Source organism: Camelus dromedarius, chromosome 22 (genome assembly GCF_036321535.1).
Source record: "Camelus dromedarius isolate mCamDro1 chromosome 22, mCamDro1.pat, whole genome shotgun sequence".
NCBI classification, from domain to species: domain Eukaryota; kingdom Metazoa; phylum Chordata; class Mammalia; order Artiodactyla; family Camelidae; genus Camelus; species Camelus dromedarius.
This window is the reverse complement of record NC_087457.1, coordinates 12,283,874-12,304,142: the sequence shown is the minus strand read 5'-3', so window position 1 is coordinate 12,304,142 and position 20,269 is coordinate 12,283,874. Positions and strand designations below refer to the sequence as shown.

The 20,269-nt window shown below is 37.4% G+C and overlaps 1 protein-coding gene across 1 annotated transcript in view; it reads left to right on the top strand.

Annotated features, from left to right (window-relative positions):
• The window catches only part of ADAM9 (ADAM metallopeptidase domain 9), a 71,320-nt gene that overhangs the window by 15,765 nt on the left and 35,286 nt on the right, over positions 1 to 20,269 (top strand). Inside the window, exons 4-11 of the mRNA XM_031440068.2 lie at positions 3,394 to 3,472; positions 5,494 to 5,570; positions 6,596 to 6,791; positions 8,237 to 8,302; positions 10,255 to 10,326; positions 12,766 to 12,935; positions 15,572 to 15,653; positions 16,175 to 16,308. Coding sequence (XP_031295928.1) covers positions 3,394 to 3,472; positions 5,494 to 5,570; positions 6,596 to 6,791; positions 8,237 to 8,302; positions 10,255 to 10,326; positions 12,766 to 12,935; positions 15,572 to 15,653; positions 16,175 to 16,308 — 876 coding nt within the window. The remainder of the gene's footprint in view (positions 1 to 3,393; positions 3,473 to 5,493; positions 5,571 to 6,595; positions 6,792 to 8,236; positions 8,303 to 10,254; positions 10,327 to 12,765; positions 12,936 to 15,571; positions 15,654 to 16,174; positions 16,309 to 20,269) is intronic.

Here is a 20,269-nt window from a genome sequence, read left to right as displayed (position 1 = left end):
ATTTGATTGTATTTACTTTTGGCATCTTATTTTTATATGGTATAGAGAAGCTTAATATATTTGGGTCTGTTAATAAGCATACGAAATTGTACTGTGGGAAAGACACGTCTCTAGAAATTATGAAATGATGTATTCATGAATTTTCTACAAAATAGTAGTATGTAGCAGGCAGTTTGCTTCCTAATTTTTACTGAAAATTCATGTCACTGGTGATTAAAAATCTCATCAATATGTGTGAATTAAACTGCTAGGAATAATAAGGGTAAAGAGAAAAAAACTATGCAAGGAAGGTGTTTTTGATAAGAAAGAGTATGAAGAATGTGTTTTGCTAAGGGGAAAAGAGAATAATTTTGACTTAAAGTAGAATGACTGGTTGTTCCAGAATAAGAAAGAAGAAAAACGTAGGACAAAACCTAAGTGATATAAGAAACATTTTTTGGGAAGTTTGTGGAAAGGAATCTCTCCTTGGGTAGTCAAAGTTGGCTAATATTGGATGGATTTATTTGTAAGGTTTTTTCTTTTTTTTTTTTAAATTTGCCTTAGCATTAGTAGTACACTGATAACAAAAAAAAAAAACCAGAATTTGATGTTCTCTCTCTATTAAAATGGCAAGTTTTTTTTAGTTTATTGGTTTGCTCTAAATAGGAAATTGTAAAAAAAAAAATTGTTTTTCTTTACCTTTAAAAGTAAAGGTATTTACTTAAAGTAAACAGCTTGGGAAGAAGAGATTTTGTGTTTTTAAGGTAATTTCCTGTGTGTCATGTCTTTATCAGCTCTTTGATTATTTAAGAAAACCAAATCTCAATATTAAAAAAGCTAAGTTTTTTTTTTAATAACTATGTAACTTTTTGTATTTGCCTTTGAAATCTTTTAATTGTGACTTTGGTTAAATGGACAGCTAAGTGTGTCACAGTGACACCTGTAATCCTATTAGTCAATTGTTCAAACATGGCATATTTAACAGCTTCCTTAAATCAAATTCTAAGTGGAATCTTTTTGACGTCAAACTAACTGAGATTTCCTAGATGGCTCTTGGAAAATCGCAAAGGATTTGTCTCTCTCCTTATAAAAAAGGAGATGTTTAGCTAATTAGGCTTGTTCGATGTGTTAAACACATCTTATTTTCATGGCAATATAGTTATTTGCATAAGTTCAATAAAAATCTGTTCTCCTTGTAATGAGAAACAATTGGAAACCTTGGTTTTATTACCATGGCTTTGATAGGAATGTCATATTTGAGAATGATGTATCGAATAAGATATGATTAGATAGCTTTAAGGAACTAAGGTTGATTTTTAAGGAGGCAACTTAAATGTTTATACAGCTTCCCTTGGGAAAACCAGGCTTAGAGGGTTTCCTGCCTTACAGGTGAGTCAGGAAGGTCATTTCTGGCAGGCCCAGGAACCTCAAGATATTTTGGGGATCTCGAGAAGAGAGGAATTCACCCAAATCTTTAGATATTTCAGGCAAAATCTAGTGGTGAGTGCTTGACTTGGCTTCTTAGCCTTGAGAAGCTTTTCAGAGTACAGTCAGATTCCTTATGAAATGTCCCAGCAAAGCAAACTCAGACAAGGACCTGTGTGGTCAATCACCGTTTTTGCTGCGCTTAATGTAAATAACCAGGCCAAGTTTAATGAGACCAGACTTACTTTTTGCGAACAAATTAGTGTTAGTTTGATTATCTTTCACAGAAATGGGGGTGGCTGTAGAGAGAATGTTTTTTGTTCCGATAGAAAACTATAATGAACACCCCTTGATCCTTGCATCTTGAACATTTTGCCAGCTTTCTCAAATCCCGAATTCTTCTGGTTTTCTCCAGTATCAGGCTGCAACTCTCTAAATTAGCAATTCCAATTTTTATCATTTCTGACTTGGAATCATTGAGAGCTAAAACTGTCCTTATCCTGAAGCTCTGCAGACCGCAGCTGGAAGACCTGATAGAAACTTCAAAAAAATTATTACAACAGATCACATATGAGCAGCCTTCATACTTCCTGCTGTCTGGAGCACTCAGGAAGTTCATCAGAATATCTCATGCTATTGCCAGAGACATTCAAACTGCAAACCAGGAAGATTTGTCAGATGGTCAGCACCATCCTCACTCTGCCATCTGAAGATGCTCCAAACTCAGGTCTGAAAAATCCTGACCGCTGCCCACTCGACTCAGAAACTGGATTTCTGTCTGTTAATCTTTGTTTTTCTTTTATTTTCATAGCAACTCCCCTCATTAGATTCCTGACTGCTGGCACCACCCAGCAAATATCCTCTACTACCAAGTTCCAATAAATGATTCAACTGGTCTGTAATGAACAAAAGACAACTGAATGAGGAAATGGGCTTGTGTTACTCAGAGGAAAGAAGAATGTCTCTTCTTTTCTTGAACAAGAGGGGAGACAAAGACTCTTTGCTTGAGCAAACTTTAGTCAGGTTTCTGAATCTTCTCCTAGGTCCATCAGTGCGCTTTGCTGTAAAATCTAGTTTCAGCAAGGCCCTCTACCCCTCCTCACATATCTGATCACTCTGGATGTCTGATCAGGTTCATTATCCCCTCCCCCTGCCACCCCCACCCCCTGCAGTGATGTCTGATAACGCTGGCCTGTCTTCAGCAAGAATCTGTCTGGTTGGTTTAGACAGGATGTCCCTCACCTCTGATGTTTCCTCTTAGTAATTTTTCATCCAGTGACACTCACCCTGTTCTTGGCTTTCAGTTCCCACTTGGCCATGCTGTATTTGGAGCTGAGCCGGCTTTTTCTCCCCATCCCCCTGTAAAATCCCTTTGAAGTGGTCCCTATACATATCTCAGTGATAAAGTCTGCCTTACCATCTTCAACAAGCGTCATTGGGTATATTTTTCTCTAACAGAGCTAACCCTGTCTTTACACATGAAGTTCACACCATCCATCTCCCTTAACATGGCAGGAAGCTTCAGGAATCAGCAGTAATTGTTTCCTCTGACAGCTGACACGGATTTTGCCCCTGTACTTAGGCGGTGAAGGGAATGAGTGCTGTTTCTTTATATAGGACATTTAAAAGAGTAAAATAATTTATTTTCTTTTAGAAAGATGATGTGCTATATAACCTAATTTATACTTTCTCTATGAGATGTCTCAGAAAACTTTTAGGATGTTACGTGTATTTTTTTGCAACCAGCATTTTATAACCATGAGAACAAATGTGCAGCCTAACTATTCTTTATGATGGAGCAGTGCATGTGATTTCAGATGCCAGTCCGTTTATGAGCTTTTAGTTCTATGATAGCTCCTTCTTTAATAGTTTATCAGGTAAATGTTTTTATTCCTGCACATCTTTCTGAGGAGTAATGCCTTATGAGTTGTGTTCTTAGTTGTAAGTAGATAAAATAATTTTAAATGTTGTGTTTTATTCCTCTTGCAGAGACCTTTTGCCCAAAGATTTTGTAGTTTATACCTACAACGAGGAAGGGGCTCTGATTGCTGACTACCCTAATACACAGGTAATACATTTTCCTCTTGATCCTATAGCAGAATTTGAAACAGTTATAATTTTAAAGTAAGTTCTCTTCTAAAGGTGCTTAGGACTGTTACCTTGGTCTACCCCCAAGGGCCACCTCTGATGTTATAACATACGGAATTGTCCTGGGGTAGAAGTGGTGAGTGCATTTCTGTAGATTAAACTGTACCTTACAGCTCTCCTGGTACTCTGTAGTCAAGTGTTCTTTTACAGAACAGGAAAATAATCTTCTATTTAATGATAATCCTTACTGATTATAAGGGGGAAAAGTTTGATTTATTTTTTATTTCTGTTTATTTTTTACTAAAAGTTAATACCTCTGAATGCACATCTTTCTCATTTAACCATTAGATTTGCCGTTAGTACTTAGTAAAGAACAAACAACTTGTTTGCGATTATGTATTCTAATTTTTTGCTAAAAACAGTTCTTTTCTAGAGAAGTATGGTCCTCTTTGCATCAGAGAATAGAGCAGTCTTGAGGACAAAACTAGCCAGGAATACTTGAAATAATTGACAGATGTCAAATTTGGCTTTATGTGTTATTTAATTAGAGCGTCGACATTTCTAGTTTTATTTGGAAAGAGTGTCTTACAGTCTTTTTTGGCAGTTAGGTATTATATATTATTTTCTTTTGCTGTAGTTTTCTTAAGAAGTCTTTGTTTTCATTAAACATGTATTATTTTTCCCCTGAGCTTTGTAAAGCTTTGCTAGCTGGAATTGTTTATGTGAGTTATGCACTTTTGCAGCACTCTTCAAATAAATAGAAGGCAAAACATTTATTTTAGATTAATTATTTGTACTTTAAAAAAACAAGGAAATGCTGACTTAAACCTATCATTTTTCTGGGCCATTTTCTAATTCCTTTATCGTAGTATTTTGTTTGTCCATTTTTTAATAGCAGAAGAGTTAGAGGAGCTTAAATGTACGTGATAGCATAAACCAGACCACACATAATCCATTCATCCATCCAGCCAGCCATCCATCTGAAGGTTATTACAGCATGAGACCAAAGATCACATAATTTATGCCACTCCACAAAAGCAGTGATCTTAAAAAGGCTTTTTTTTTCCTTTTGGAGAGGTTTCTTGGCCTGGATTTTGGTGACACACACTGCTTGGACTTGATTCCCGACTCTGTTATTGTGGACTGAGCACCGCTTATTAAAAAGTGCATCTTTGCCTCGGTGATTTGAGATGCCACTTTTATCCTGTTAAGTTCCATATGTATTTCAGTCTGTTTTGAAACCTGTATTCTGCCCCGCTGGTTGGTCTCTCAATAATGCACCACCAGTACCATACTGTTTTAATTACTGAGGCCTGGTGATGTGTCGTGACGTCCTCCCCTTCCTCCCACTCCCCTTGGCTTCTTTTTTTGGTGTTTTGTAATTACTTTAAAGATGATAAAAACCTCATTGTATGCACAAAAAGCCTGATATTCGTAAGTGATATGCTTGTATATCCACTGGTCAATGTCTTGCTCAAGATTAAGGATAAAAGCTCTTTAGTTTTTAAAGATGGCTAAATGTATAACTAAATAATAATATAATCAATATACCTATAGGAAGAAAAGAAAAATCACCTGATCAAAGTCCCTTTTTTTGCAGTAACTGAAATTTTTTTCTCTTGGCATCATTGGCCTGTCACAAGGTCCTCTTCTGTATCCGATTTCAGTTGGCTGTTGTGTCTTGAATTGCCTGTGATTTAAAATGTTAAACATGATGTAACGCTATCTTGATCTGCTTCTAGGTTTAAAGGTTATTGGGGGGTAGAGCTGTTTGTACTCAGTATCCTCTGGAATTCTGCCTAAATATTTGTGTAGCTGCAGGGTGATGGCGGACAGTCTGAAGATAGACCAAAGAATGCCGGGTGTTATTATGAGATGCCGATGATGCAAATAAAATTTTCAGTTTAGTGACTTTAAATAGTTTTGTTGATTCTGCAGTTTCTGTGATGATGTTCAGCAGCCCAACAGTATTTGAAGGTAATACAGTTTTTATCATTATAGAATCATTGCCATTATCGCGGATATGTGGAAGGAATCTATGATTCATCCATCGCTCTTACTGACTGTTCTGGACTCAGGTAAGGAATATTCTTTATCAGTTTTTTTTTTTTTTCCTGTTCCCTTCTTTCCCATTTACTTATCTCTATCTCCAAATCAAGTCATTTGGTGGGGCGTAAATGTAGATTTTACTTTGATGTCTCTGAGGATCTAATTTAGAGCTACGGCTCAGATACCATTCTTGGCATGTTTATTTAGGATGATACTACAGTTGATGAATTTTAAAAGATAAAGAAAAAATTTCATTTTTTGAGACTGCTAAGTAAGTTTTACTATTTAAAGTAAAGCGTACTTTAAATTTCTGTGACCCCTTAGTTTTAGAATATTTTCACAAGTATTCTTTCATTTAAGTCTCATAATGACCATGAAGAGGGGCTCATTTTTTCCCCATATTTTTATCATATATCAAGTGAAGTGAGAGCAATATTAAAATTAAAGTTATTAAGGCCCTGGCAGTATGACACTGGGGTAGTTGACTGGTTGCATGATTGATGGAACGAATAAATATTACTTTTAATTCTCAAACCAACTATCTATGAAGCCTGTAATTTTCTCCATTTAAGTAATGATGCTTATAGAATAGGTACTATGTACCAAGCAATGTTCTAAGTGTTTTGTGCCTATTAGATAACTTAGTTTTCAGAATAGCCCCATGGAGAAGGTTAAGGCAGAAGTTAAATAATTTGGGGAGAGTCCTATGGTTAGCAGGAAACATTTGGGATTCGAACTCTGGTCCTCTGGCTCCAGACTCCATGCTTTTAGCCATTATTCTGAATTGCCTTTCGTTATACAGTGGTCCTTCCCAGAGGTTAAGTAACTTTCAGGCAGTGATGCAAGGAAGTAGCGGCCCTGAGCTATAAATTTAGATCTGCTTAACTCTAAGACCTCTCTGTTTTTCTCAGTACCCTGCTATCATGTCTTACTTACGTTGAGAACTAGGACTTGAATTCAGGTTTTCTGATTCCTTTTTCCTGTGTATTTTTTTGTTGTTGTTTTTCATCTTCTTTTCCTTCTCAAAAATTGGGAATGTGTCACATGACACTAGAGGATTGCTGCATATCGAGAATGTGAGTTATGGAATCGAGCCCTTGCAAAACAGCTCTCGTTTTGAGCACATCTTGTATCGAATGGACAATGTCCACAAAGAGCCTCTGAAGTGCGGGGTTTCCGGCAAGGATGTAGAGGAAGAAATCACGTGGGATGAAGAAGGCCAGCCTCATCACATCACTCAGCTACTTCGAGTAAGGAGATAATGTTTTTCTTCATGGCTCAGACTAAAGTTTCGAATAATCGTGTGTTTGTGCATTAAACCAATACCTGTCATGACTGTGCTTTTGCCAACTGTGTGCCAGACATTGTGGTGGGTACCAGTGGGTAAAAAGATGGGCAGCATGCAGTTCCCACCACCAAGTTGCGTGCAGTCGGGCTTCTGTGTTCTGAAAACTAGGGCTTAAATCTTAAACACTAATCCTATTTCTTTTTGTCATAGCTGCATACTAGAGAGCAGTGGAGTTTTTTGTTTTTTTTTAAACGTGGATTCCTTTTACACAAACTGGAATGATGGTTCTGGAGCTCTAAACTGAGCTCAACAGAGAGAGGGAGATTGGGTTTTTAGGGCTTCAGTGACCTCAGATGTCTTTCAGGGACACTTGTATCCCTGTTTTGAGGCTGCTGCTGCTTTTTTTCTTCTCTCTCTTTTAAATTACATTGAATACAGTCATAATTTTACGTGCATTCATGTAGTTTTTTATTTTTTTTAATTTTTAATTAATTAATTAATTTTAATTGAAGTTGAGTCAGTTACGTGTCGTTCTCTGGTGTACAGCACAATGTCCCAGTCATGCATGTGCGTACGTATTTTCATTTTCATGTGCTGAGGCTTCTTTTGGATTCCGTGGCTTTCTCCACACAGGGATCTCTTAGACTGAACCATTTCTAGGGCTAGAGCAACCTCGGCTGCAGGAAGGCGGCTTTCTGCAACATGAGATGATGTTGCCGGGTTGGGAGAGATGTGTGGCCCTTCCAGTCTGTTGTCACTAACTCATACTAGTTTATGGCATTATTTTCATTGTCTCTCCCGCTGTTCATTCTTTTGGCGATTGGACTGTTAAAACTTTAATCATTGGAAAACATTGAAATTTTAGCTCATTCTAAATTTTATATAAGTTTCTATAATATCACAAAACTAGTCATTTTTTAAAAGTGGACAGTATGTCGGTGTCAATTATAATTTAATAGAACTAGAGGGGGAAAAGTAAATGAAAGACAAGAACAAACAAATTAAATGGCAAATCTTGTCTGCCCTTCTGCTCTCAGGGACTAGTAGGTGTTTTTTCTCTCACTCTCAGCAAAGTAGGGGGTTTCCTATTGAAATGTGTGTGTGTGTGTGTGTGTGTGTATGTAGTTCTGATGTTAGAAAATCAGTAATTCTGCTTTGGAAACTTGAATAACTCGTATTATCTTTAACTAGAATTTTTCTCAGATCAGTACAGATGATAGATAATCACTTAAAAAAAAGCGTGTTTTTGGCTTTATTGATTTAGGACGTGTTAAGTAAAATCATGTTCTGAAGCTCTTAGCAGGCATGAAATAAATGACTAGACGTTAAGGTAAGATCATTGTGTATGAGGAACGTATAGACTTATACCTTTTTTTTTTGCCTTTATGTTGTTTGTGTTTTTGACAGAGAAGAAGAGCTGTCCTGCCCCAGACCCGCTACGTGGAGCTGCTCATTGTTGTAGACAAGGAAAAGGTAGGATCGGTGACAGTTTTTTTTTCTTTTTCATGAAAAGCAGACGAGAAGTGAGCATCCCATGAAGGAAATACGCAATATTGTGTATCTGTATTGATTTTTCTTAAATGTAATTTGAAAACTAAAATTAACTTTTTTTTCCTATAAACATACTTAATATTCATAATAACCTCCAGAAGCTGAATGTAGCAAATGAGTTTACGTCTACCTGTATTTTTCACTAGTGACTTTGTTTTATTTTTCCTGTCCTTTCGGGTGATTGGCACCTGCTGAAGTTGTTAAGTGCAACTGTACTGCTTTCTCAGGATGTGGAGACCTTTTCAGATTAATTTAAAGGACTGGGGTAATAAACCCAGTTAATCAGATATTGCTTTCTTGCCGTATAAAATGCTTTGTTTGCTAGAATTTCGGCTAACCGGGACTTCACTTTTTTTTTTTTTTTCCAGTTATTGATTTATTGCATCTTAGCTTCTAATGAACCCTCTTAGCCTGCTCTGTGGAAAGGATCTGGGATAACCGATAATTTACTTTAAGAGATGGGAAACCTCCATTCCTGGAGTGCTTTAGAGGGGAATGGAGGAGAATGGTTCTCAGCATTTATTGTCACTTTCACTCTATGGGACAACACCAGGGCGTTTTCCTTATTCATCAACATAAAAGTTGTGCTTTACTTAACTAAGAATAACGTCTCTATCTCAGCATTTTCAGAATGATCAATTTTAGATATAGCCACCGTATAATTTTACCAATAGATTATTTAAAATGTTTTGTCTCACAAAATTACTGCCAACTTGGTTGGTTGTATGAAAAGTTGTTTGCAGAAATGTAACTTGGTTGACAATTCCTTTCTGGTAAGCTGTAAGAGGAAGTTTTGAGGATTTTTATGATTTAGAAAAATCCCTTATTCTATGGAGGTAAGAAAAAAAATTCATATTTTTAAGAAGTAGATATACATTCAGATTTGTTCATAGTAGGTTCATTACCCTCAAGTGTGGAAGGAAGACGCATAAGGCAGTGTTAACAAGCATGAACTCTGTCCCAAATGATGAATGGAAAGTTCCTGTAGAATGTTGTGCACAAGTGACAAAAATAGAGATTTGGAATGTTTTTCTTTATTACTCTCTCCAGATAGGTAGAAAAATGATTCAAAATAAAAATGGCTCTGTTCTAATCAAAGCTTGTCAAATGTATTAAAATGTTTTTTTCTTGATTAGGAGAATCATGGTAAAATGCCTAATTGAAAAAATCTGATATATTCTGGCATGAATGCCCTTATCACAGGGAAAAACCACTCATTCTTTTAAAACTTTTCTTGTAATTAGTTATTAAATTGGTTGTTTTAAAATAATGTTAAAATAGACATTTGGATTTAGCTAGTTCTCAAAGAAATGAATGTCATATCAATTCTTTGGTTTAAATGGTTAAAATTTCATATAACTCTATATATCTATCTATGTATAATGTTTCCACTAGTGAACAGTGGCTAATCTCTGATTATTAATTTAGCCCAGAGTTTAGAAATGGGTTATTGGTAATGTCTTTGGCCTCGGAGGTGAAAGGATCAGGAAATCTTTTAGATCGTCTTTTATTCCTTTAAGTGTTTTGATTGTTTTAAACTACCTCTGTGAAATGCTTGAAAATGTTTTTGCATTAAAATGAATAAAAAGACCATTAAGAGCAAAACTCATTTTAAAATTGTACTAATTTGGAGAAAATTAAAGTTTCAATGCTTTTTCATTAGGATTCACTTCACATATGTACCTGTTTTTCTTTTATTTCTACTTGTCATAAAATGTACCCTTTAGACGTATTCGTTTGAAATGCAGGAGAATGTTTAAATGCTTCAATTTTTGGTTCAGAGGGAATATTTGGATTCTTCATTATAAGAGAATATAGATTTTTTTTTTCTTAAATTACTTTGGTGATAATGATTTGCCTTCTTTGATTTTCAGTATGACACGATGGGAAGAAACCAGACTGCAGTGCGAGCAGAGATGATTCGTTTGGCAAACTGCCTGGACAGCGTAAGTCGGATTTTCTATCAACAGGGACTATTCTGTCCTCCCCTTTCACAGGCTCCGAACAGCACTTCAGAGTTGTTTCATTTTGAGCTCTGATTATTCTAGAGCCTAAGTAACTCAGTTTTTCAGGGACCTGCTTTCTAAATTTGTTCCCTAACTTTTCTTATGTTTAAAAGGAAAGTGTCATTGTTGAGAGTCTCTGAGACAGACAGGAAATTTCAAATTAGCATCTACTTTAGAGTCGAGTCAGCGAAAAATTGATCAGTTGATCTAAGAAAGAAATCGAAGATTTTATTCGGGCCGAATTTGAGGATCATAACCTGAGAAGAGCATCTCAGAAAGCCCTGAGGACTGTTCCACCAGTTAGAAGTCAAGACACAGTTATAGAAGTGTTTTGAGACAGAGGGCTGCACGTCAAATGATGTATTGTTGACAGTTTACAGAATCCAGATCTAAGCTAAGTGTCATCCTGGTGGGTCATGTGATGCCTTATGAGATCAAGAAGGAATGTTATCTTTAAGGAATTATCTTGTTGATCTAGGAGAATGTTGCTTTTTGTGATTGAGCAGGTATTTTTGCCGACGGGGGAGGTTTGGTGGATGCGTGATGCAGACATGCAATGCATAGTTGGGGGAGAGAGGAGGCCAAAGGACAGAGAAGAATTTTTAAAGTTTTTAATTTAATTTAATTTATTTATTTAATTTTTTGGGGTGGGGCTGTAATTAGGTTGGTTTATTTCTTTCTTTGTTTAAATGGAGGTACTGGAGATTGAACCCTGGACCTTGTGCATGTTAAGCACGCCCTCTAACCACTGAGCTATACCCTCCCCCTAAAGTTTTCTTGTCTTGCCATAAAATATGAATTTTATTTCTCTAGGGAGGCTAAGGTACTTTGGCATTTATGAAAAGATCTTTGAATTTTTACTGAGAGAATCTTATTTTAAATAAGGCTGCCTCCTACTCGGAAACCATAATATGGCAATGTGTGTGTGTGTGTGTGTGTGTGTGTGTGAGAGAGAGAGAGAGAGAAGGAGAGAGGAAGGGAGGGAAGGATTTGAGTCAGAGAGAGAGAGGGAGGGGTTTGGTTTGAGACTTTGGAGTTCATTCATTCATTGTGAAATACTGAAGAATTAAATACACATTCTTACAATTTCATTTCTAAATTGTTCCCCTAATACGAATACCAAGCACAATAATGATGATGATGACGATGGCATTCTATTGAGTATTTATAATGGGTTAGAAATGGAGCTGAGTACCTTAGACTTATTAAAACATTTATTCCTCACACTGTCTCTGTGAAAGAAATACGATTTCCATAACCTTTATCTGAAACCTTTGGGGCATATGTAATTTGAATTTTACATAAGAAGGATATATGGTTCACTCTGTATTACATTACACCGTCAATAGGAGTTTGGGGTAGCACCTTGTACTCAAACTTATTGATGTTTCTGCAGTGAAATGGATGAGTATTTACATTAGGTGAGCTAAATATGGACGATAAATTGGCTTGCATTCATTTATGGAAAATTTTGGAACTAAAATACCCCAACCTTTAAATATCCAGAGTTTGTCAGATTTTCGAAAGGAAGATTAAAAAGAATTTTGAACTTTTATTACTTTTGCTTATGCATGAGGAAACTGAGACTCTTGAGAGATTAGAATCTCATTGTATTGAGAGAACTTTTTATTGGAGGAGAGGAGTCCTGCTTTTAATTTAAATAGTTGTATTAATTATAAGTTAAAAGATATTCTCATATTCTTTATGTTGTTTTTTTTTTTAATTGACGTATAGTCAATGTACAGTATTATATGTTACAGGTGTAAAATGTAGGGATTCACAATGTTTGAAGGTGATACTCCATTTATAGTTATTATAAAATACTAGCTATATTCTCTGTATTGTGCAATAGATCCTTGTAACTTACTTTATACATAATAGTTTGTACCTCTTAATCGCCTCCCCCTGTATTGCCCCTCTATCCTTCTCTCTCCCCATTGGTAACCACTAGTTTGTTCTCTATCTGTGAGTCTGCTTCTTTTTTGTTATGTTCACTAGTTTGTTGTATTTTTTAGATTCCACATATAAATGATACCATACAGTATTTGACCTCCTCTGTCTGGCTTATTTCACTTGGCATAATACCTTCCAAGTCCATCCATGTTGTTGCAAATGGCAAAGTTTCATTCTTTTTTATGGCTGAGTAGCATTCCACTGTGTATGTATACCACATCTTCTTTATTCATTTATCTGTTTATGAACACTTAGGTTGCTTCTGTGTCTTGGCTATTGTAAATAGTGCTACTAGGAACATTGGAGTGTGTATATCTTTTTGAATTAGAATTTTAATTTTTTTAAATTATATAAAATATATACCCCTGAGTTATTCTCATATTCTTTAATGTATTTTATATATTTTTATTTCTGTTTACTTCCCAGATGTACATTATGTTAAATATTCAAATTGTGCTGGTTGGACTGGAGATCTGGACAAATGGAAATCTGATCAGCCTAAATGGAGGTGCTGGTGACGTGTTGAAGAGCTTTGTAGAGTGGAGGGAAAAGTTTCTTATAACACGTCGGAGACATGACAGTGCACAGCTAATTCTGTAAGTGAGTTTTATTTTTATACTATTAATGACATGGTCAGAATAATAATTTTTGCTTTTTTTCCTTTTATTAGAATCATATTCTCTTAAGGTTTTTGAGCATTCACTTCAATGAGGAAAACTTTGATACTATAAGACAACTGACAGTGTGCCAGTAAGACCTCTCTGTGTTGGACCCCCTGTGACCTTTACCCCATACTCTTCTTCCTCTTCCGTGGGTTTCCCTCCTCATTTTGGTATGGCATGTTTTCTAGTTTCCTTTTGTGAAAGGATAGATAGAAAGAAAAAGATTTCACCTCTTACATGTCAGAAAATATGTTTCACAGACTCGAAACAGAATTTTAAAATGATCTCACTTTGACCTCTGAATATCCTAGGGCATCAGTAACTCAGTCTTTCAGAGGTGTGCTTTCTAGTTTGTTTTGTAAATTTCTCGTTAGTTTGCTGGGTATAAAATTCTAGGTTGAAAACTTTTTTCCTTCAGAATTTTGAAGGCCTGGCTGTTATCTCTTGACTTCCAGAATTACTGTTGAGAAGCCTTAATCCATTCTGATTCTTGATCTCTTGTAGGTGGTGGTAGCCTTTTTTTTTTTTTTTTCTCTCTTTCTCTCCTCCGGAAACTTGTAGATCTTCTCTTGGTTCCTAGGCTTCTAAATTTCCTGATGTTGTAGGTCTGTTATCACTCATTGTGCTGTGTTCTTAGTGGGTAATTTCATTCTTGAAACTCATGTCCTGTGGTTCTAGGAATTTTTCTCAAATTGTTTGGTAGATGATTTCATCCTTTTTATCTTTATTCTTCATTTCTTCTGGAATTTCTTTTACTCTGCTATCGAGTTTCTTGTGCTTGTTTTCTGTTTTTATTTTATCTTTTGTGTCCTTTCTTTTCATTGTCTTTTGTTCTACTTTCTGGGACATTTCCTTAAATTTATCTTCTAAGCTTTTTATTGCATTTTTCATTTCTGCTATCTTACCTTTAATGTTTAATAGCTCTTTTTTTCATCCCCCTTAACATTTTTATGTAATTGAATTCTTATTCTATGGATGTAATAGATTTTTTTAACTTTCTTTGAGATATTTCTGTTATATATTTAAAAAAATTTTCTTCTTTCTACACAGCATTTTCATGGTACCATAATAAAACCTAAACTTATATAATCACTTAATACAAATATATCCCCAAAACTTACAGCAAAACCCTCACTTAAAAATTAAAAAATTTCATCCTTCTTAAAAATTTTCTGGTTGATGGCTGACGTTTTGCAAAAAAATGTTTTACGTAATAATTTTTGCCTCCCTCAATGGTAGTGGTAGCTAAAACTCAATTTTTTCTGAGGAGAAATTTCACTTGATTTTATTTTGTTTTCTTCTGTTGCATGAGTTAATTTAAAGCAAGACACTGAGAGTGCCTAAATGGATTTTTATGGCCCCATAACTCCAAAGGCTTGGCCTGACCTTTTTATTAATTTTTAGTAAAATTGCTCCCTGAAGTGTCCTCACACCCTCCCTGGCAGTGAGAGTGCTACCTCGTTCCCCGAAAACCAAGAGGAGCAGGCACCGAGCAGACTCCCTGTGCTTTCCCAGCCACACCTCCCAGCTGTCTTTCTCCTCTGTTTGGTCTCCATCTGCCACGTTGGACGCATTCCCCAGAGGTTTGATGATCCCTGGTTGTTGTTTGTGGTTAAGAATGGGGCACTAAAAAAGCCTTTTGTAAGCACTTAGGACAGTAGTGGGGCTTGAGGACTTCACTACAGGGTGATCTGGCTAAAATGTTTCCTTGGCAGTTCTCTTATGTCAGTATCCCTAGGCCTCTTGTCCTGGCTGGTTAAGATGCCCCAGAGAAGGATTAGTTTATTCATTTAAAAAGTACTTGTTAGATGTATACCTAGGCCCCTGGGTAGAGCAGTGAACAAAACAGACAAAAATTCTTGCTCATGGAGTTCATATTGTGGTGGAGGAGATTAGTCTCATAATTGAGATAGGTAAGTATATATGATACACTAAATAGTGGTAAGGAGGGTAAATAAAGCAGGGATGGTAGAGGGGGAAGTGTTGCAGGAGTGACGTTGAAATTTTAGGGAAGATCTCAGTGAGAGGATGGCTTTTGAGTAAAGGACTGAAGGTGGGGAAGGAGTAAGTTGGGAGTGTGTTTCAGGGAAGAGGGCTGTAGGTAGAGGGACTAGGTCCTGAGATCCAGGTGTGTCCAGGATGATCAAGGAACCACAGGGAGAGCCCTGTGGCTCTCCTGTTCCCTGTGCTCCCTGCCTGCAGCCTCCTGTGTATGTTCACTGACTTTGTTACCCAATCTCTCTAGAAGTTTTGAATAAGTAGATGTCACGTGTTCTAGGAAAGTTTTTCGTCTAGAAGGTAGAAAACAACCTGGTTCGATATCTAAAATGTGTCCTCACTTGCCTGCAAAATGAATTTGTAATATTAATCTCACTCTCTGATAATAAAAAGGAGACAAGGCTTTCATTGAATTGTGATTTTTTAAATGGTATTTTTACTTTTTTGCCACTTTCCTCCCAGTTTTTGTAGGTTCTACCAATCAGTTCAGGATTACCCCAGAAAAATAGGAGCAATGTGTACCTTTTTCCCCCAAGAACATTTTGTAACTTTTACCTTTGCTCTTCATTTAGGAAGAAAGGTTTTGGTGGGACCGCGGGAATGGCATTTGTGGGAACGGCGTGTTCGAGGAGCCATGCTGGCGGGATTAACGTGGTATGTCTTGTTCTTAATGTTCAACCGTGGACATCTGCATTGGGAAATGTCATGCGTTCATTGACTCTGCACTTCCTCTCCTGGTCCTTATAACGATATTTTGGGTATTATGAGGGACATGGTAGAAGCGGCTCTTTCCCTAGAGACTGGATTAAGTTTTCTGATATTTATGGTGTGTTTATTAGCACCTCACTTTTTATGATTGAGGAAACAAAGGCTCTGCTTGAGAAAATTAAATTAGAACCATGAACCTGTTTCCCCATAAACCACCATCAGTAATCTGTCGGTGCTAAAGGAGTTGATCTGTTACTTAAAGGGTTTGTCTCTGTCATCAGTGTGTTGTCACACCAGTTTCTTACTAGACTGAAGTATATACACACTGATATTGGATGCTAGATTTATCACATGGACTATCAACATGGTAGTGATGAGTTTTCTTTTTGTGAAAAAATCATCTAAGAAACAGAAGGCATGTCCTTTTGGTTCTGAACTCTAATTAACACCTTCCTGTGTTTGGTCAGTTTGGACAAATCGCGGTGGAGATATTTGCATCCATTGTTGCTCACGAGTTGGGTCATAACCTTGGAATGAATCATGATGATGGGAGAAATTGTCACTGTGTAGTCAAGAGCTGCATCATGAATTCAGGAGCGTCGTGAGTAACTGAATTCTTCCTTTTGATTCTTCTTAATGTGGGATTGCAGATCAGTGTGTCTTAAACTCTGTGGTATATTCATGTGTATGTTGGAAACATAGGAAACATTACTCCTTGGTCCCCTGAAATTAATTACGTGGTAACACCAATGAGAAGTTGATTTTTCAATTAAATAAATAACCCCAGAGAGCTTTAAGAAGGAAACATTTATGTAGGGCACAGGTCTGGAACTACATTCCTCTGTAAAGCAATGGAGAGACCAGAGGAGTGTGAGAACATGGAAGAATTTATATGTAATTAGAAATTAGAGAAGGGTTTCCGGTAGACTCACTGCAGGTTGGATTGGAGTATAGGAAGCGTTTGCTCACAGACCCTTTCTTGAGAAAGCGCTGCATTGTCACTGAAGACGTCCTGACATCTTCCTACTAACACCCTCAATTTTATAGCTCAAGGTGGGAGACAAGACAAAGAGGAGAAAGAAGAGTTAACATTTACTGAACCCCTTTATGTATCAGACATTGTTCTAAGCATTTAAGAGGCACGAACAACTTAATGCTCAGCAACGTGATAGACGTAGGGACTTTGTTATCTCTGTTGACGAAGGAGGACATGGAGGTCACACATCTAAGTAAGTGGTGAGGCTGGGATTTGAAGTTAGGAAGTCTGGGTCCAGAGCCTGTGATCTTAGAACCCCTCCCTTTACCAGGGCACAAAAATAATTACAACAGAGAGTCTGAGGATGAAAAAAACCATTGAGTTATTTGGCTTCTTTTTGATGCAGATCTGTCATAATGCAGCAAGGTTCCTTCCTAATTCAGTAGGCAGGGGTGCTAAGCAGAGAGCTGGAGATAGCCACAGTACAGACATGGAGAGAAGCTGAGCCAGAGAGAGAATTAGATATGAAAGATGTTCATCTTTATTTATTTATTTTTCATTGAAGTATAGTCAGTTACACTGTGTCAGTTTCTGGTGCACAGCACAATGTCCCAGTCATGCATATATATACATATATTCGTTTTCATATTCTTTTTCATTAAAGGTTACTACGAGATATTGAATACAGCTCCCTGTGTTATACAGAAGAAACTTGGTTTTTTTTAATCCATTTTTATATATAGTGGCTAACATTTACAAATCTCAAACTCCCAAATGTATCCCTTCCCACCCACTTTCCCCAGTAACCATAAGATTATTTACTATGTCTATGAGTCTGTTTCTGTTTTGTAGATGAGTTCATTAATGTCCTTTTTTTTCCTCACATATGAGTGATATCATATGGTATTTTTCTTTCTCTTTCTGGCTTACTTCATTTAGAATGATGATCTCTAGGTCCATCCATGTTGCTGCAAATGGCATTATTTTATTCTTTTTTATGGCTGAGTAATATTCCATGGTATAAACATACCACATCTTCTTCATCCAGTCATCTGTTGATGGACTTTTAGGTTGCTTCCATGTCTTGGCTATTGTACATAGTGCTGCTATGAACATTGGGGTGCATGTAAAAGATGTTCATCTTTAACAAACACAGATGAAGATTTCATGGGGAATAACTGCAGCTCTGTGTTCATTCCCTTTTCTACCACCCTCCAGCTCCTGAACACAGAAAGAATAATGAAAACCTCTGTTAGCCAGTTATCTTCAGACCTGAGAGTGCAGGTCTCTTTAATCCTGGTATAAAATGACACACTTAAGCAAAATTTACTAGAGAGTTTATCTCTTTTTGACACATGGTATGCTGAAAAATAGATATGGAAGAATTAGAATAGTACTTAGGAAAAAACTGTACTTAGTAAAGAAAAGGTAATTTTTGTCACAAGAAAAATCACATGTTTGTAAAAGATGTCTAGTAGGAGAGGGAAGTAAATTTGGCATCTGCTTTGGTTGCCACTTAAGGAAGACATGAATTCAGGAAACAAGAAATAAATAAGCAACAATGAGGTAAGACAGGGGACTGAGATGGAACAAGGAGCATCAGAGTTAAGGAGGGGATGCCGTGAAGCATTGCTCTCATGGAGTTTAAAATGGGGTAAGAAGTAATGAAGAACGGACTGTACTTTTTTCATTCACTCATCAAATATTTTATTGAGCACTCATGATGTGCCACACTTTGTTTTAGGTGCTTGGACCCACTCTGTGAATTAGACACAGACTTGCTAGTCAGAGAATTTACATTTTCGTGGAGGAAGAGAAACTATTAGCATAATGAATGCATCAATAATATAGAACGTGAGAAGGTGCTAAGTGCTGTGGAAAATAAAATGGAGCAGGATGGAAGAGTGGAAGGGCCTGGGGTGGTGGAGGTGGTGGTGGTCGAGGTTAGTTTGTGGTTTTAAGTTCATACAGTCAGAGTAAGCGTCTTTGAGATGACACTAGACCAAGTACTTGAAGGAGGTAAGTGGAAGGTTAGCCATGTGGATGTCTGAAGTACAAAGGAAGTGCGGTCAGGTTAGAGTGTTCTTTTTCAAGATGGAGGAAATTGTAGTGGGTTTATATACTGGCAGGACTGATTTAGTAGAGGGTGAAGAATTGATGATCAAAGGCAGAGGGGAACAGTGCTGGAGGAGTCCTGCAGTAGGGGGGAGTGTTTGGGATCTGGGGCACACGTGGAGGGATTTGCGTTCATGGAGTGCTGGCAGGGTGTGTGTCATAATAGGAGTAAATGGATGTAGATGTTGTTGTTGGATGGATGTGATGGTGGGAGTCTGTGCTCAAGTTTTGTCAGTGAGGCGGGAAGTAGGTTCATCAGCTAAAAGATGGGGCAGGGGAGGAGCTGTTTGGGGTTTCAGGAAATAGGAGCAGGCGGGAAATGGTCCTCTGGGAGAGTGAATGGAGTAGGGCATGTTTCCTGGGCAGCTGGAGAAGGCACCGAGTTTCACAGTTACGATTTCTAAGTGAGATCAGTCAGCGTGGTTGTGTGTTTTTGTTCAGCCAGTCTCAGCTACCTAGGCAAAGAAGAGAGATGGATTTAATTAGGCTCTTTGAACAAAGACAGTCGCTCCTCCCCATGCACAGGTCATCTCCTCCACTCCCTCCCCTTTCCCCCAACTCACACTTACCTCCTGATGCACCATTGAATTTCCTTACTTCTTATATTTATAGTCTGTGTCCCTCCCTAGAATGTCACCTTCACAGGGGCGGGGATTGTTGTCTGCTTTGTTTATTGTTTTCCCCTTTGCACAAAGAAGAGCGCCTTGTACATAACAGGTGTTCCCCAAATATTGGTCGAATGAACGATGTACAGAAAGGACTCCCCCTTACAACAGTTTTAAGCAGAGAGGAGCAAGAAAAAGACTATGAAGACAACTGTTTTTGTTGCTGTCAGAAACCTCGGGCTGGGTCTTACTTTCTGTGTGAGTTCTTTCCAGTCCCAAGAGCCAAGAGCCAGGACTGTCTGCTTCCTACGAGACTTTGGGCCGGTGAGCAGAGGCGAGTTTACGCAGGGGACAAAGCCTCACAGGAAGGATCTGTTTCTTAGATTCCTTGAATGTCCAGAAGCCTCGGCATAGATAGGAAGCCCTCCTCAGTGACCATAATGTAACAGAGTTTTCATTCCCACTGTTGCTTTTGGCACCGTTGCTCAAACTGATGAAAAAGGGATTCTTTCAGGGCACTGAACGTCCTTGATAAAATTTTGAGAGGACTCAGATTTCTTAAAGATTCATGTTGTATATATGAGTGTGTTTCCCACTAGTCTTCGAAAGTGAAAACAGTGGAACTATCTGGAAATATTTTATTGTTACTGAGAAAAACGACAACTGAAAAACCCTCCACAGCACATAGACACACATCAGAATTGCATTTGTTCAAATAGCACATAGAGAGTTCCAGTTGGATGGTTTCCAGCAGCCTTCAGACTATTAACTGTGGTTCTTAGAAATTATCACAAGAGGCTTCATCTAAACCTCACATGGTGGCTGAAATTCTGCACTGTGTGTCCCGCCCCTGGATGCCACGTCCT